General features: G+C 36.7%; 3 protein-coding genes across 3 annotated transcripts; all 3 read left to right on the top strand.

Moving 5' to 3' along the window:
- Positions 1-3,371: 3,371 nt before the first annotated feature.
- On the top strand, positions 3,372-5,783 carry LOC143541262 (universal stress protein PHOS34-like). The gene is made up of 3 exons (XM_077034140.1): positions 3,372-4,137; positions 5,140-5,182; positions 5,589-5,783. Coding segments are annotated over exons 1-2 (714 nt in total). The 5' UTR covers positions 3,372-3,425; the 3' UTR covers positions 5,142-5,182; positions 5,589-5,783.
- A 2,899-nt stretch (positions 5,784-8,682) lies between these two features.
- LOC143541282 (uncharacterized) lies at positions 8,683-9,627 on the top strand. Its single transcript, XM_077034152.1, has one exon. It carries the CDS (start codon positions 8,683-8,685, stop codon positions 9,625-9,627), a length of 945 nt encoding a protein of 314 aa, XP_076890267.1.
- A 2,861-nt stretch (positions 9,628-12,488) lies between these two features.
- LOC143541261 (G-type lectin S-receptor-like serine/threonine-protein kinase At4g27290) lies at positions 12,489-17,334 on the top strand. Its single transcript, XM_077034139.1, has 7 exons — positions 12,489-13,898; positions 14,577-14,699; positions 14,776-14,939; positions 15,720-15,930; positions 16,021-16,261; positions 16,362-16,512; positions 16,871-17,334. The coding sequence occupies exons 1-7, from the start codon at positions 12,629-12,631 to the stop codon at positions 17,180-17,182; spliced, it is 2,472 nt and encodes an 823-aa protein (XP_076890254.1). The 5' UTR covers positions 12,489-12,628; the 3' UTR covers positions 17,183-17,334.
- The last annotated feature ends 275 nt before the right edge of the window (positions 17,335-17,609 follow it).

Below are 17,609 nucleotides of genomic sequence, written 5' to 3'. Positions count from 1 at the left end.
GAAGGATTTTCTCCATACTTTGTACATCGGCTTTGTTCTACTTTCTACCTAGTCGAAAGATCAAACGAGTCAACTCAGTTTCAGGCGAGAATCAATACAAGAAGAGTAATGATGGTTGGTTTGCTTGATAGGGCACGTAATCCCCTTCGGTAGTTATGGCTGGGAAGATTAGGTTAGTATGTATATGTTATAAAGATTAATTCTTGATATGGATAAGAGTATTGGAATATTTACGGTTTTGATTATTAAGGAAGCTTTTGGATTCGGCATCATGTCTGAAATCTATTTGAAGTTGTACTGATGAAGTTTATAGACAAACACATGTTCATGTACACATGTATTTGGAAATATATGATTTTGGGAGTGAGACATTTAATGCAAAATAGCTAGCAGTGTTTAAGATTCAATATTTAATCGACATGAATATATATTTTGAAGGCGAATTTCATTTAAACCAAATTGACGAACCACTAGCAAGGTGATAGTCAAATAGAAGATCAACCATTGACTTCATCAGTGGCAGATCTAGGATTTTTTTCCGGTGGGTTCACTGTTTGGTCTGGCCCGAAGGTTCGAGTCGGTTTGATGAGTCGGGTCGACGGTTCGGGTCAGTTCACATAATAAATATACGGTACAATAACTATAAACAAGCATCGTCATAAGAAACTAGTTTTAGTACCGTCCCATTCGGGTTTTCGAAATTAACATTAGTCAAACTTAAAAACATGTTTACCCAAATAATTTTACAAACTGATTGGATATTAACAAACGTGATCAAAACAGTTAAAGATGTCAATTTATAAAGTATGATCATGGACTTCTACTTGAATCGGTTCGGCTTGCTCAAACACCTCCTCGGCCTTGACTGGCGGCCGCTCATTCTATGGACTACATATTCAAGTTTTTTTTTCATCAGTTAATCAATAAAATTCCTATATGTCAGTCTAGCAATGAATATTTTAAAAACTAAGGCTACAAAACCTAAAATATATGGATTATAAATTTATAAGTTATAACCATGTGTATAACTAAATGTTGTGCATAAAGAGGTGTTAAATGCCGTTTTAAAAAGCCATGATCAAATATAAATCTATTAGTTACACGCTTGATAGTAGTAGCATGACTGCATCAACTCAAGAAAGACAATTAAGAATTATATGAGAATTTTACAATATTTGACCATTTATACACTAACATCATTTGTGATTGTGTGATCAGACCAATTTATCCAATTTATCCAATTTATCTTAATTGAGGAGACCAGAAGTTGGAACAATTTTCTTCATAATTTTAATTGCTTTTATTATATCAAAAATGGCCTATAAGCATACAAACACATAGAAACCTAATTAATGTGCATAACAAGCCTAATTAATTAACCAATTAAAATGAAAAACCTGCTTAGAGAGAGAATCAAACCATGGTCTCCACAATAGAAAGACTTGGTGTTTACCACTAGACCATAGTTCCAATTCGTATCTGGGTTCACTCACAATTTATATGTGGGTTCACTTTCATATTTTATCTAGGCGTTCTATATAAAATCCGAAACTCAGTGGGTTCCCGTGAACCCGCACCCGGTACCTAAATCCGCCCCTGGACTTCATAAATTCTATTATAATCGAGCAGCTGGAAACCCAAACTAAAACTTACACATAATATAATCGAGCAGCTGAACTAACTTTCCAAGTTATATGCACATAACAAATATAGTTAACTACATGCTATTTGGTTACAATATTGAATGTTGTCATACGGTTTTAACCATAGTAAAATCTCCATTTCAAATATGGAGTACCAAAATATCTTCTTTCAACTTTCTACCTTTAACATTTGCAAATGTGACTACAACACACAATATTAAATATTCATGAGTTATTTGAAAGTATGTAACTGTATTATATTCAGGCCCGGCCCATGGGCAGGGCAGGGAGGGCACAGGCCCTAGGCCCACTTCTCTTTAAGGGCCCATGAAATTTTAAAACTTTTTTGTATATATAGTATTTTAAGATCATTTGTGTTCAAAGGCTCAGTTGTGTGAAATAATATTAACAAAATTAGAATACATGTAGGTTAAATCGTGAAGGGCTGAACGACTTCACGTTGAAGTCTAAACGGCGGGTCACGTTGAAGTCTTCCACAGTTGATAGTCCACTATCAAGGCTCAAAGGAAAATCAAAAATAATTTTGAGGTGAGTAATGAGTTGGTTGTGAGGACTTGTGTTATAGTTTATTACTTATTTAAATTTCTATTGTTAATTTTGCAATTGTTTATATTGTTAATTTTTATTAAAGGTTTTATGTTAAATAATTTAATATTTGTTAACTTTTGTGAGTTTATCGGTTGGACAATTGATTATTGATAGTTAATTAGTTATGTTAATATTTGTTTTTTAGATATTATGCCTCCTAAATCTAAACACTTATCTGGTAGTCAAAAACGAAAAAAGAGAAAAATAGAAGAAGAGTTGAGAAATACACAAATTAAGAAGAATGCGAAGATACATACGTTTTTCCAAAAGCAACCTCAAAGTTCTAATACCAAAAGAGCATCATGATTCGTTTAAGTACTTTGTTAGATCATTTTACTAAAAAACGTATGTTTTGTATTTTAGGGCCTTTTGTTTTTTATGTCCTGAGCCTTGAATTTTTTTGTATTTTCGGAGACGGCCCTGATTACATTACATGGATACATGAAGTGCTAACCCTATCGACACAACTCTTCATTACCTCTTCACTTGGAAGCTTGAAGTTACCAACTTCTTTTCACTGCAAAAGCACAATCCAAGAATTGTCATATCCATTAATGAAGTTTGTATTCGTTATGATTGATCGCGGATTAGAGGACATGGAAGATGGGGCATATTAGTTTGTGGTAATATACAAAAACGAAGTTCTTTTTTAGTACTTTCGAAGTTTAAATCCTTTAACTAATTAGCCATGATTTATTTATATAGCTTAGTTCGTTAAAAGCTAAGATCTGCATCACCCTTAACTTCTTGTAATCGAATTTTTGTAGTGAGTATTCATATTTTTTATTGATTATCAATTACTTTTACCTAAGGACCATTTTGACCAATGGATTACCGATAATTGTTGTAAAATTGTATCATGTGCTTTTAACGATATATTTTCGACGGAGTGTATGTGACAAAATATGGACGACTATTTAGTGAAGGATTATGTCCTATTAATATTTTTTTTTCCAGTAATATACCTTTTTTACAAAAAAGTGTAAAAAGTAAAAACCAATATGCAGTTTCTCTTTTACGCCTAACCGGACACGAATAACTTGAGTGTAAAAGTAAAAACCTTTTTTTATCCCAGAGATTAAAACCCTGAGAACCCACTAACACATTCCTATTCCTAATTCAACCATCGTCAACAATATTCCACACACAAAAACCAAAACCCTAATCCCCACAATGCAACCCCTGAAACCCTCACCGGAATCCGACCTACCCTCCCTCGCCGCCATCAAAGTCAAATCCTCCTCCCCTCGCTTCCGCCCCACCGGCACCGAAACCCCCACCGCCGGCGCCCAACGCCGCATCGGCATCGCCGTCGACCTCAGCGACGAGAGCGCCTTCACCGTCAAATGGGCCGTCCACCAGTACATCCGCCCCGGCGACGCCGTCATCCTCATCCACGTCCGCCCCACTTCCGTCCTCTACGGCGCTGACTGGGGCTCCGTTGACCTATCAATCGTTGACACCGACGACGAAGCTTCCAAATTAAAACTCGAAGACGACTTCGATACTTTCACCACCACCAAGTCCGCTGACCTAGCGCAGCCTCTGGTGGACGCGCACATACCGTATAAGATCCATATTGTGAAAGATCATGATATGAAGGAGAGGCTTTGTTTGGAGGTTGAGAGGTTAGGGTTAAGTGCGGTTATTATGGGGAGCCGAGGATTTGGTGCCACTAAACGTGGGAGTGATGGACGGCTTGGGAGTGTTAGTGATTACTGTGTCAGGCACTGTGTGTGCCCGGTTGTCGTTGTTAGGTATCCCGATGAGAAGGAGGCTGCGGCTGCTGGTTCGGGCTCTGCGCAGTCTGTTGTTAAGGTTGCCAAACCTGATGATGATGAGGATGATGAACCCGAGCATCTTGATGCGGCTGTTGAGGCTAAATGTTAGTGCTTTTAACCTAATTTTGATACTAGTTTACTAATTTGATTGTTTGGTGCAAAGTTTTAATGGAGGTTTTGAAGGCATGCTGCATTTAATTAGGTTGTGTTGAGCTATTAATCTATTAGAGTGAACGTAGTGGGCGGCAAATTGGGAGAGGGCGATAAGGGTCTACAACACCGCCCCCCTAGGCGATAAGTGGGGGGGGGGTATAGATTTGTCACTGTGTTTGGGTTGAAAATAATAATAAAGAATTAAAAAGGGGGCGACAGCATCACTACACCCCTAAAATGAAAATCGCCCTTCCTCAGACATCGAAATCCCCCTCCCCCCCAAAAAAAATATATAAATAAATAAAAATTTGTAGCCCGCCACTACACATAGTCTTATAAACCTGCTAGATGCTTTCATGTAGTTAGTAGTACTCAATATCAATTTTAGCTTTTATCTTTAGGGGAGATTTGATTTACAATATTTTAACAATTACGTTGTTTTTGTTTTTCTTTGAAAACATATATATTTTCCTCTGGTCATAACAGTTGAACAATATCTTGAAAAAATTGTAATTTTACCTTTTTTGGCAAGTTTTCAAGATTAAATGGGTTGTTGGGTGCTTGCTAGTCTTACAGCTTATTGTTAATAGTGATTTTGGCTTGTTTTCTTGTTTTGCTGCTTGCAATCATGGAACCTTTCTCTTAACTTCTTTGCTCACCGGCCTTTATTGAGTTACATGCAGAGTTTCTTGGTATTGCAGGATTCTTACACATGCTGCAAATACTGAAACAATTATATAAAACACAGTGTATAGTTTATTTCACGTATATGATGGTCGATTAATTTGGTGGAACCCGAACTTATAAGTCAACTTTTAAGTAAACCATGATTTTTTGCGAAAAATGTATTAAATGTTCCTTATATGCTTTTCAAGTTACTGATAGCACTCGAGTACCAGTTTGACTGCTATACATAATTGTTTTCCTTACATTTGGCATTTATCTTTTGACAGAAGCTTAGAGGGAATGCTCTTTGTGTGAATCTTTCATTTAAAGGTGAGTATACACATAACATTGCACTGATTTGTATTGCTAACTAGGGGTGACGCTTTCGATTCATATACTTATAAAAGGAACACTTATTTGAAAGTTTTTGTACTCATCTTTGACTCACAAAGTAACGTATTTAAATTTCAAAATTTTGGCACAAAATTACTTGTTTTAATCTGAACCCATTTACCTTCCCATGTGTAAAAATGGGTAATTTACTTATCGTACTTGTATATGATATGGTGCTTAAGTATTTAATAAAAAAGTCTTAAAGGTTTGTGGAAAAAGTGTTTTGGATCAACCCATTTGCATGAGTATTAAGTAACTGGCTTTATGTTTATGCTTTTATGAAGTTTTAGAGTTAAATTAGTTAGCGTTTTGATGCTATTTTTTATATGTTGACCAAATGCAGGATAAGCAGAAGGCATTTTTTTTGTTGTGTTTGAATTTGGATATTTCGATATGTGGTGTGTGTCTGAGGTAGAAACTGAACTATGTTAGTTATTATAATGAGCAAGTCTTGCATCCACCAGTTGTGTAAACTGGATTCTGGGTGACATAATACTTAAATGTAATATAACTCTCTTTTAAGACTTTCATTATGTAACTGCCCACACCTGTTTATATTTTCTTGCATGGTTTTATGTTGATCAAACGGTAAATTAACTCTGTTTGGTTCATGGATTGTAATCTGAAACTGCTGTAACAAGCCAGCCTGTTACCTAAGTTTTTATTTTGCCTTTTGATTTTCTGAAGATGCAGTTGAATAATTTATGAATCATCTTTAATGTTTGTCAAAATTTAGTACAAACTAACATTTTTATTTATTTATATTAATGATAGTGTTTTAAAAAAATATATTTCATTAAAAAAATAGTGTTTACATTGATAGAAAGGGCAAACGGCAACATGTTAAATGGCAAAACTAAAGTATTTTTCTTTTCTTATAATTAAAGAATTTTTTTAAACTTTCCTTTTCTTATAATTAAAGAATTTTTTTAAACCACCCGAATCATCGAAGTTAACTGGTTTGAAACTTTATTTTATTCTTGTAAGCTACTAATCACATACTGTCTTAAATTTAGTTTTTTGTTTCAAGGTTTAGTTTCTATTATCGCAATCTAATATTTTAAGTCTAGTTTCAACTCGCTAGTTGAAATTTCTTGAAGTTTCACAATAATTCTGACATTATCACCATTGGAATTTGGAAGAAGCTTTCAAGGTTTCAAACATAACATGAAAAACCAGATTTAAAGCTTCAAACGGACCAATAATTTTTACTAAATTATAGTACTGGACATCGGTCAGCTACTAGGCTCAAGGATAACATTGACATTATAACCCATCCAAGCCAAATTAAGCCAAGAAAGGTCGAAGGCTTGCGTTACAAAGAAAACCTTTGATAAAGCTAAAAGGTGATGGCAAATAAGCACACAAATGTGATTCTAGACATCATTGTAACCAAAAAAACTGGGAGCAATAGTAAATAATCAAACCGTCAAACCCGCACTTATACATTCGGACTCTCGTTTGTAAAAAATCAACAAATCAGCAAGTCAAGAAGTGTTTGGCATACTAATACAATCCCTTAAATCAACCAAACTTTTATCAAATGCTGCAAATCTGGCAAGGAAAAAAATAATATATAAAGCGATTTAAACATACGAGATATGTTTTGGATATGTTTTGGTTTAGTAATTATAAGTATTTATTAAAGATCCATGACTAATCAAAACTTTTTTTTTTCATCGGTCAAAAGTCTCCATTGCCCAGACATCAAATGTGACATTTGGGTCACTAAACATGATCGGTCTTGCGATTATGACATTTGGATGTTGAACCAAAAATTCAACAGATAAACATAAATGAACGAACAAACGTAAGAAAGGTGCATGAATGATAAATGTGTTTTATACATTAATATATTAGAATGTTCTATTCATATACAATAACATTTTCTCGATGACTTCAACAACGAAATTAGTTTATAGAATATAAAATTTTGTATATCAAAATTATGTATGATACCTAATTGTTACGTCAAAAGGCGTGAAAGACTAGGTTAGGTATTATTGCTATAGCGATGGATCAATAAATTTTTTTCATGAAAGACGATTGGGAAGCTTAGCACTCATTTTAAGAAGAGTGATCGAGATTTTTATATATGTATAATACTATTTTGTTTTTAACGTGGGAGGTCACCCCTTAAAAAGCACCGGGCCCAGACGGGTTCAACTTCAAGTTCATAAAATACTTTTGGGAAGGTCTAAAACATGATTTTTTACGCTTATTCCAATCATTTTATGATACGGGTCAGATTACAAACGGGTGCTTTTCTGCCTTTATAGCACTCATCCCAAAAGGGAAAGACCAAATATCGTTTGCGGATTACCGGCTGATTAGCTTGGTGGGGTGTATTAACAAGGTGTTGTCCAAGGTACTTGTCGCTCGCTTAAAATTCGTCATGCCAAAGCTTATTTCAGACGAACAAACGGCTTTCCTAGGCAACAGAAACATATTAGACGGTCCCATTATGCTAAACGAAACCATTGCGTGCATGAAAAAAAATAAATCGCAAGGAATGTTCTTTAAAGTTGATATCGAAAAAGCATACGATTCGCTTAATAGGGACTTTCTTGATGACATGTTGAACCAAATGAACTTCTCGAGCAAGTGGAGGGGCTGGATTATGTCGATTGTGAAGAATGCTCGCACCTCGGTCCTTGTTAACGGGTCACCAACGTATGAATTTGACTGTCAACGGGGCCTTCGGCAAGGAGATCCTATCTCCCCGTTCCTTTTTATCCTTGCTATGGAGGCGCTAACATGTATTATGAATCGGGCAGTTTTCTTAGGGGTTTTTCACGGCTTGTGGGTAAACGGAAATGGGCCAATCTTATCACACTTCATTTATGCGGACGACGTGGTTTTTTGTGGTGAATGGTTCGCCTTTAATGCAAAAAATATTAAGAGAATTCTCCGTTGTTTGTTCCTAGTCTCAGGGTTGAAGATTAACCCCCGCAAATGTTGTGTTTATGGAGTGGGTGTTGGGGATGGTGAGGTGCAAGACATGGCAAGTATCCTTGGCTGCAGTGCGGGCTCCTTTCCTTTTTTACATCTTGGTATCCCAATAGGCGCAAACATGAACCTTGTCCGAAATTGGACCCCGATCATTGACAAGTTTAAGGATCGGCTGTCCTTGTGGAAGTCGAAGTCGTTATCATATGGGGGTAGGATCACGTTACTAAAGTCGGTACTCAATTCCTTGCCCCTTTATTACTTCTCAATTTTCCGGGCGCCTTTACAAGTTATCAAGAGCCTGGAAAGGATTCGTAGGACGTTTTTTTTGGGGTGGTAACATCGATGCGGATAAATTGAGTTGGATTGCTTGGGAAAACGTTATTGCCCCAACGGAGTATGGCGGAGCAGGTCTTGGTTCGCTTAGAGACGTTAATCTTAGTCTCCTTTCTAAATGGTGGTGGAGGTTCAAAGTTGACGACTCCGGTATGTGGCGGAAGGTTATTTGGGCAGTTCATGGGGGATCTAGAGCCTGGAATAATATTCCAGCAAAGTTGTCTATTAGCGGTCCGTGGAAACAAATCGCTGCTGTCCCAGGGATCCTCGAGAGCTTAAATGTCGATACCCGTCTTTGGTTCAAAGGGAGAATTGGGTGTGGCTCTAGTATAATGTTCTGGTTGGATTATTGGATTGGTGATGAATTATTATCCACATCGTTCCCTGCCTTATTCGCACTGGAAAGAAACAAGCGCTGCACTGTCACAGATCGGGTCTGGATGGGCCCTGCGGGTGTCGGCTTTTCGTGGAACTGGAAGCGGGTTGGGTTGTCCGATGATGAAGCTGCTGAATTGAGTGAAATGTTGGTCTTTCTGGGGGATGTGGCGCTGAATGGGTCAAAGGATAGATGGGTTTTCACTCCTAATGGGTTGTGTGGCTTCTCTGTAGGTACAATCAAACTACTGATCTCCGAAAACAGACAGTACCGGCTGCAGTCACGTTTCGTATGGTCGAGATGGGTTCCAAAAAAGGTTTGCGTAGTGGCGTGGCGAGCGAACCTCGATCGACTTCCTACGGCGGCTGAACTACAAAGGCGAAGTATACCTATTGTGAATGATCTGTGTAACTTCTGTCATTTGCAAATGGAATGTACCGAACATGTCTTCACGGGCTGTCCGTTTGTTTCCGAAGTGTGGCAACAGGTTTGGAGGTGGTGCAATATACCGGCTCAAGTTATTTTCCACGTCAGTGACTTGTTGGGGATTCATAAGTCAGCCATGTCAGGACAACGGCAAAGAGAGACTTTGTACGCAGTGGTTTTAACTACCTTCTGGAGCGTTTGGCGGGCCAGAAACGAGGCTGTTTTCAATCACAAAGAGCCTTCAGTTCAGGCGATCGTAGAAGAGGTAAAGGTTATGAGCTTCTTGTGGATTTGAAATCGGGCGACTATGGGAAACATGACATGGGAAGCTTGGCGGAGATTCGACACGTGCAAGATGGACAGATCTGGTACACGGCCTTAGTGCAGGTTTTCTGTTTTGTATTGCCTCTTTGTGGGGCTGTTCGTTGATGTTGTATATGTACTCGGTTGATGTCTTCTCGGTTGTATAATCTTGTATGCTAGCGTCTTGCTAGTATGTCGGGAATAAAAGTTTGGTTGGCCGTTAAAAAAACGGGGGGGGGGGGGGGGGGCTAGCTAGTATAGGTCCGCCCCTGCCGCTACTGGTATCATCTAGAATATGCAATAATTATATAATCAAATAAAAGAGTTAGGTCATTAAATAGTGAAACCCTTTGGTGGAAAAAACAATATACATTGGTATAACAAGAACATAAGATAGGAAAAAAAAATAACAAAAACAAAAATCATAGAAAGTAAAGATATGAAAACTCTTTGGTGGTAAACGGAGACAGACCTACTGCCATAGCCTTAACGACAACAAGAGGCACAACTGCTGAGCTAGGGTGACCGGAGCTACGAATACGGCGCCAAGAGACTTCGATGGCAACACAATGGCGATAAGAGAAGAATAAATAAAAAGTTACTCAATATATTTGTATAATACGTTCCCTAACCAAGACGAGAAGAGAAGGAAGAGCAAGAAAATAATGACACAAGCATGGGCGAAGCTTCCTTAGGGCCGGGCCCTGTTTTTTTGCGCGGTAGTGTAAATCGACCCTTTTTTCGTCCGAAATTTTGTATACATAGTGTAAATTTGCCCGTTTTATACCGAAAATTTGAGACCGCCCCCCCTAGTTTATGATTTTTATAATACATTTTGAGTCTGCCCCCCCCCCCCCCCCGACGAACTCGCTCAAAGCTTCGCCACTGGACACAAGGAACGTGGGCCAAGAGGTTAACGACCAACAATATATGTTGGCAAGGAGAGAAGATAATGGGGAATCCTGAGAATCACCCAAGATTCGTCGAGCGGAGAGGAAGAAGAATACATTCTAAAACTTTAATACCATATAAAACAAAACCTCGTAATATATTGTGTATTATTATCAACTATTTGTAACAATATAGTAATAATACTTATAAAGAAAATCACTATGTTTTGTCTCTCCTTTCGATTATATAATATTTTTTATACATTTATCATTACCATTTATCTTTCTTTCACTCACAACCACTTTCAAAATATATTAAAAAATTACAGGGTGTTAACAATAACTTTTTAAATATACAGAAAAATAACTTCATTTCTATCTCATTCACTCACAAAATCATAAACCACTCACTACATTATAAAAACTTCATTTACATATTTTGATGGATTGAATATGAATGCTCTAATTAAACTATATCTTTCAACTAAGGTAGAGAGAAGTCTCGAGAATTTGGTCCAGTGGTAAAGGTTTGCCCTCCCTAAGTGGAGACGTATGTTCAATTCCCACTTGGGCTGGTTCGAAGGACATTTGGGTGATGGGATAGGTTTACGGATTCCATTGGGTTCCCCGCATCAAGGTGGTACGGTCTCTCGGCGATCAAGAGTTGACATTGAATATGGCCCCGAAATAATAGGTTTACAGGTGAGATCCTCTACCGCTTAAAAAACAAAAATTAAGGTAGAGAGAGCATTAGTAAATTTGAAATAATATGGTTAAAGTGTTGCAAGCGACGAAAGAGGGTTTGGGACAAATTTGGATAATTTGACCATGGAAATCTGAAAGGTCAAAGATTTGAATCATGGGGCTCTTGTCGTATAAGTTGATTTGAATTATTCAATTTCGAAAGCATGGGTATACAAGCCTCACATTTGAAAACGATCGAATGTTAAAAAAAAAAAAAAAAAAAAGACTATGAGGCGTGTGTTTACAATTATTCCCTTTATCGGCACCACCTCAAAGATTGAAGCCGTATTGTGTGTGGACTTTTTAAACTCGTGCGTTTACCATATGTTATGTTATTTTTTCTATTTTTTAGATTGTTTTAAGTATTATTCCATAAAATAAAACTGAAAGTGATAATTTATTATTTTATTTACATTAGGAGTACGTTATATAACACACAACAAGGCTGTTGTTTCAAAAGAAAAAAAAGTTTATATGAGTTGGTTAAAACTTGGCAACTTTGACTAATTTATAGTAATTAATATCATAATATGATGTTTAAAGTGTTTTTTTTTATGTCCGGTACTAAAATTGCAAAACATCTAGCTTTCAAACTCTGTCGCAATAAGGCAACACAACCACGCAAATTTGTTTGATATTGGTTAAGTTTGTTATGGCGACGACAATATGTTCAAAAAATTCATCTTTAAAAGCCTCAAACAAATATTATGATCAAACAGATGCCAATTCGGTCGTTACCAGTTAGGTTTGTTACGGTATGTTGATTAAATAAATAAACTCCTAGTAAACGCGTATTCAGGCAAAGTAAACACGTACAAGAAATTAATTTGACAAAAAATTGACATATTAAATAAAAGGTTTTCTGATGATGTGGCATGATGTGGAGATGCCAAGTAGGCTATAGGGATTTTGCGACGTCGACATGGATTTTAAACACAAGTATAAATAGGAGTATAGGACTTAAAAATAGAAACATAATTGATTGATGTAAAATTGCATGACAGCTGATTTTCACATGAATTGAACACCAATGGTAACTAGTGTTGATCAATTATGTAAACATGATAAATAAAGAACTAGAAAATAATGAATCATGTGTACATGTTATCCTGAGATTCCAGAGAAGGAAGACAACAACATGATTCGGATATTGATATGATATGATCGAGTTTTCGTTTAGGGTGTACGATTAGAATAGTATTAGTTAGGTGAGATGAACTTTGTGATTGGTCAACCCATCCATGTTTAACACCTATGACTAGCACACGCGTTTTGAAAAATCCCCACGAATTCGTATGTACACTTTAAACTACAAAAGAAACAATCGTGTGAACTTCTTCAGCACACCACCTACCAAACATGCAACACTTTTCCCTTCTCATATTCATCTTCTCTATTTTTTCCCTCTTGCTAACCTCAACAGCAATCAGCACCATTACACCAAACCAAAACATAACCGACGGCCAAACCATCGTTTCCGATGACGAATCCTTCAGAATGGGATTCTTCACCCCCTCAAACCGTTCACCCAACCGGTTCTTAGGAATCTGGTACAACAAAATCCAAGTTACCACCGTTGTATGGGTCGCCAACCGCGAAACACCTCTCAACGCCACCTCGGGTGTGCTAACACTCACCAGCAATGGGACATTAATCCTCCTTAACCATGCAAACACCATCATATGGTCATCAAACTCAACCATAGCCGCAAACAATCCGGTTGCACAACTTCTTCACACGGGTAATCTCATGATCAGAAACCAAAACGAAACCGTTCCAGATAATTACATCTGGCAGAGTTTCGATTACCCGGGTGATACATTCCTACCAAGCATGAAGTTTGGTATGGATTTTGTAAAGGGTTTAGATAAATATTTGACTTCATGGAGGAGTGTTGATGATCCATCATTAGGCGAGTATACAAACCGATTCGATTCAAGCGGGTACCCACAAATTCTTTTAAGGAAGGGTACACGTTTGGAGTTTAATTCGGGGCCTTGGAACGGATTGCGGTTTAGTGGCATGCCGAATTTGAAACCAAACGAGATTTACACGTTTGGGTTTGAGTTTAATGAGAGGGAGCTATATTATAAATATGAGCTTGTTAATAGCTCGGTCGTGTCCCGATTTATTCTAAGTACGCAGGGCATTTTAGAGAGGTTTATATGGATTGAAAGAAGCTTGCAATGGGAGATTTATGTAAGGGGACAAAGGGATAGTTGTGATACTTACGGGTTGTGTGGCGCGTATGGTGTTTGTAATATTAATGATTCGCCTCCGTGTGGGTGTTTGCGTGGGTTTGAGCCGCAGTTTCCAGAGGAATGGAGACGGGGCGACTGGGAGAACGGGTGTGTGAGGAACGTTGAGTTGGATTGTCTGGGTGGAGACGGGTTTGAGAAATTGTCGGGTGTGAAGGTGCCGGATACAAGAAGAAGTTGGTTTAATGTGAATATGAATATTGAAGAATGTGAGAGGGAATGTTTAAGGAATTGTAATTGTACGGCTTATGGTAATTTGGATATTGGTAGAGGAAGTGGATGCTTGATTTGGTTTGATAATTTGGTTGATATGAGAGTGTATGCTGAAGATGGGCAGGATATCTTTGTAAGAATGGCTGCTTCAGAAATAGGTATGGCCGAAACTCCATTTTATTTTGTAAAAATGGGTGGGTACAATAATTTATATGTGCCATATAATTGTTAGAACAAAAAAGTGGTAAAAAACTATTTTACTATAACTTAGTAAACTTTTAAGTACATAACATATAAATTAGATAATGTAAGTTTAAGAAATAAATAATTAGCCAATGGGCTGATAGTAGAATAGTAAAGGAAAGACTAGATGTTTCATGTAACTCAGGTGCAATTCCTGCCCCAATCAGCAGCACCAGGTGACGATGAGAGACTAGGCGAGCAGGTGACGTTCACTAGCTGGATCCTTGAAGTGAACTGGTTTTATTTCACCACATTATTGTGCCTTTGGGTGAGTGTTCATGGGTGTTGGCCTTTGATGAGGGTTTTCCTTGGATCTAAAGACGAGTGTATACTAATGTGGTGAATTTGACCAACAACCCATTTGAAAGATTCGTTGGCCGAGTAATTCGGTTACGGAAAATAAATGTAAATGGATGATAGATTGGAGTGAAAATGGATGTTTTTGAATGATGGATGGATGATTTATGTGGCGGTTGTCTGAATCTACTTAGATAACCCTTTCATTAATGGTTTAAATTACCACCTCTAACATTAATGTAAGTAATACTTTCATATTATGTTAATCCAATGGTCAATTTTACTTTGTGCAACAGATAGGGAAGCTAAAGCAAAGGAGAGAAGAGTTAAGGTTATAGTCATTCCTATACTGGCGTCACTTATAGTTTTACTGGTTGTATGCCTGCTTGCTTACAGAAAAAGGATACAAAAGAAAAATGGTAAATATTCAAAAACCATAATCTTAATTACTAAGGACATGAATGTGAATAAGTTACAAAGTTACAATTTTTATAGTTGCAACGGTGACTGTGGATGCTCCTGAAAACAACTTTACCAATGAGAACACGAGGGAAGACTGGGAATTGCCATTGTTTGAATTCAACACAATAGCAAATGCAACAAATAACTTTTCAGATGACTGTAAGCTTGGAGAAGGTGGTTTTGGGCCCGTCTACAAGGTAATATTCATAATAAGTAGTTACACTATTTCGTAGTCAATCGATAGTTACATGATCCAACACAAAAAATTATTTGGGTTGCGGGTTACATGGATTAACTGTTCAAAACAGGTTCTGGACTGATCACATAAGTTGGGCACTACCTTATTGTTTGCATGTTTTAATTTCTTTTCATTCCAAGTGAATTGTGTGTTTATGATCATAAAACCATCTCATTACAATAAATAATCTAAATTTTCGAATAAAACATGTGCGCGACGTTATTTTGATGTTTGGTTGACTTTCACCCATTCTTCGTTTAGCTAAAATTTGCAATTTCACCTCTTGAGATGAAAAAGAACAAATTAAACAGGTTTAGGTTGAAATGGGTCGAGTGGTCACGGGTTGAAATGGTCGGGTGCTAGCCTAATTTTTCCATGTTTTAATTTTTTGCATACAAAATGAATGTATCATTTATGTATTAAAAAACAATATTATATCAATAGCAAATCTAAATCACAGAACAAAGACCATTTTTGTATTTTTTATGTTTGGGTGACTTTCAACTCCTTTGACTTGTTTGACCCACCATTTTAACTGAAATTTGTACTTTGGTCCATCTGAGATTAAACATAACAGAAAGTGAGTACCTTAAATTTTCCACCAAAAACTTTTTAAGATTAGACAAGCTAATTAGTGGAACTCATAGATATAAGTTTAATCTTGTTGAGTTGTTTCGGGTTTAAATGTGACTAGACATTGATCAACTTATATCAACTATGCCAAAATTACTCATTTTAGGGAATTTTGGAGGATGGAAAAGAAATTGCTGTAAAGAGGCACTCAAAAAAATCAAAACAAGGACTAGATGAATTCCGAAATGAGGTTCAATATATTTCTAAACTTCAACATCGAAACCTTGTGAAGCTTTTAGGATGTTGCATCGAGGAAGGGGAGCGAATGCTGATCTACGAATACATGCCCAACAAAAGCTTGAATTTTTTCATTTTCGGTACCTTTTTCTTATGATTATTATTTATTATACCCATTTTCGAATATACTGGTCAAAAAGTTAAATTACTAATTTGCATGATATATTGAGTAGATGAAGGAAAAAGAAAGTCATTGGATTGGTCAAACCGTTACAGAATTATTAACGGGATTGCAAGGGGGCTTCTCTATCTTCATCAAGACTCGAGGCTAAGAATTATTCATAGAGATTTAAAAGCTGCCAACATATTACTAGATAAAGAAATGAATCCAAGAATCTCAGATTTTGGATTGGCAAGAATTATGGAGGGTAGTGACACCCAAGCAAATACAGGAAGAGTGATGGGAACCTAGTAAGCATTCCATTTCTAATAAGATTAAACATGGAACTTAGCTTTGACTATAGCTATTCCTTAATAAATGCTAACTGATTTGTTCCTTAATTTCATGTAGTGGTTACATGGCACCTGAGTATACCATTGATGGAATATACTCCGTCAAATCTGATGTCTTTAGCTTTGGTGTGTTGTTGCTAGAGATTGTGAGTGGAAAGAAAAATAGAGGATTTCGTCACGCAGATCATGATCTCAATCTTGTTGGACATGTAAGTTTTAATCGTTAACAATAATACTTTTGTTTTTCATTACAGGGCGAATAGGCATTTTACCTAGACCGTCGATCATGGAATGGAATGAAAATTACAATGTACATCAAATTTTAAATCTATCTTAATGTTCCTTAACAAATATTTTTGAAAAAAACTTCAAAAGTTTACCTGAATTACTTTCTAATATATTTTCATAATAATCTTAAGGGTGTTGGATATCTAATTTGTACATTACCTTGCATTACACTATATTATATTTTTTTTATTGTTTCAGAATTAATAATATAAATATCTATTGATAATTTTATTATATCTATTTGTGTACGTGTGTGTTTACATAAAATCTTTTGGTCAGGCTTGGAGGCTGTATAAGAACCGGCAACATCTGGATTTGATGGATGACACTTTAAGGGGTTCCTATGCCGTGTCAGAAGTGAACCGATCGATTCATATTGGCTTACTATGTGTGCAGAAGTATCCTGAAGACAGGCCAGACATGACCATGGTAGTTCTTATGCTAGGCAGTGAAGTTTTCTTGCTTGAACCTAAAGAACCCGGTTTTTATACCGAAAGGCGAAGACCACAAGAAGCAGAATCTTCATCTAGTAATCATCCTCAATGGAGTTCGTCAAATAACTTAAGTGTTACATATATGCAACCTAGATAGATAATTCCTTAATTTGTAATTATACAATTTCTACACATATTTGTTGTTTTATTTATTTTTTGTAAAACAAAGTGCGAAATCCCAAAGATGATTGGTGTATTGTGTCATCCAACAACCATATGTAAATAACTTTGTCCGGCGTTAATTAATAGGAGACATATTTTGAGATCGAGTGATAGTTCTTACTTATACATGATGTGTCATTGTGTAACACTGAGACACTGTTGGAGATTTGCGTTGGCATGCTAGATGAATTCTCAGGCCCAAATTTATCGTCTTCTATATAATAGCCAGGCTGTGTTGGTTCGGGCAACCGCTGGCCACTGCTCAACATCATAACTACCATAGACATGTCCGGTCTATCTTCTGGACTATGTTGAACACATAACAAAGCCAACTGGATCGACCTCAACACTTCTATGTCGTT

This window comes from Bidens hawaiensis, unplaced genomic scaffold (genome assembly GCF_021521415.1).
Source record: "Bidens hawaiensis isolate Kalapana, Puna unplaced genomic scaffold, B.hawaiensis_p1.1 tig00012479_1, whole genome shotgun sequence".
Lineage (NCBI taxonomy): Eukaryota > Viridiplantae > Streptophyta > Magnoliopsida > Asterales > Asteraceae > Bidens > Bidens hawaiensis.
Note: the sequence above shows the minus strand (reverse complement) of the source record. Positions and strands in the feature narration are given on the sequence as shown.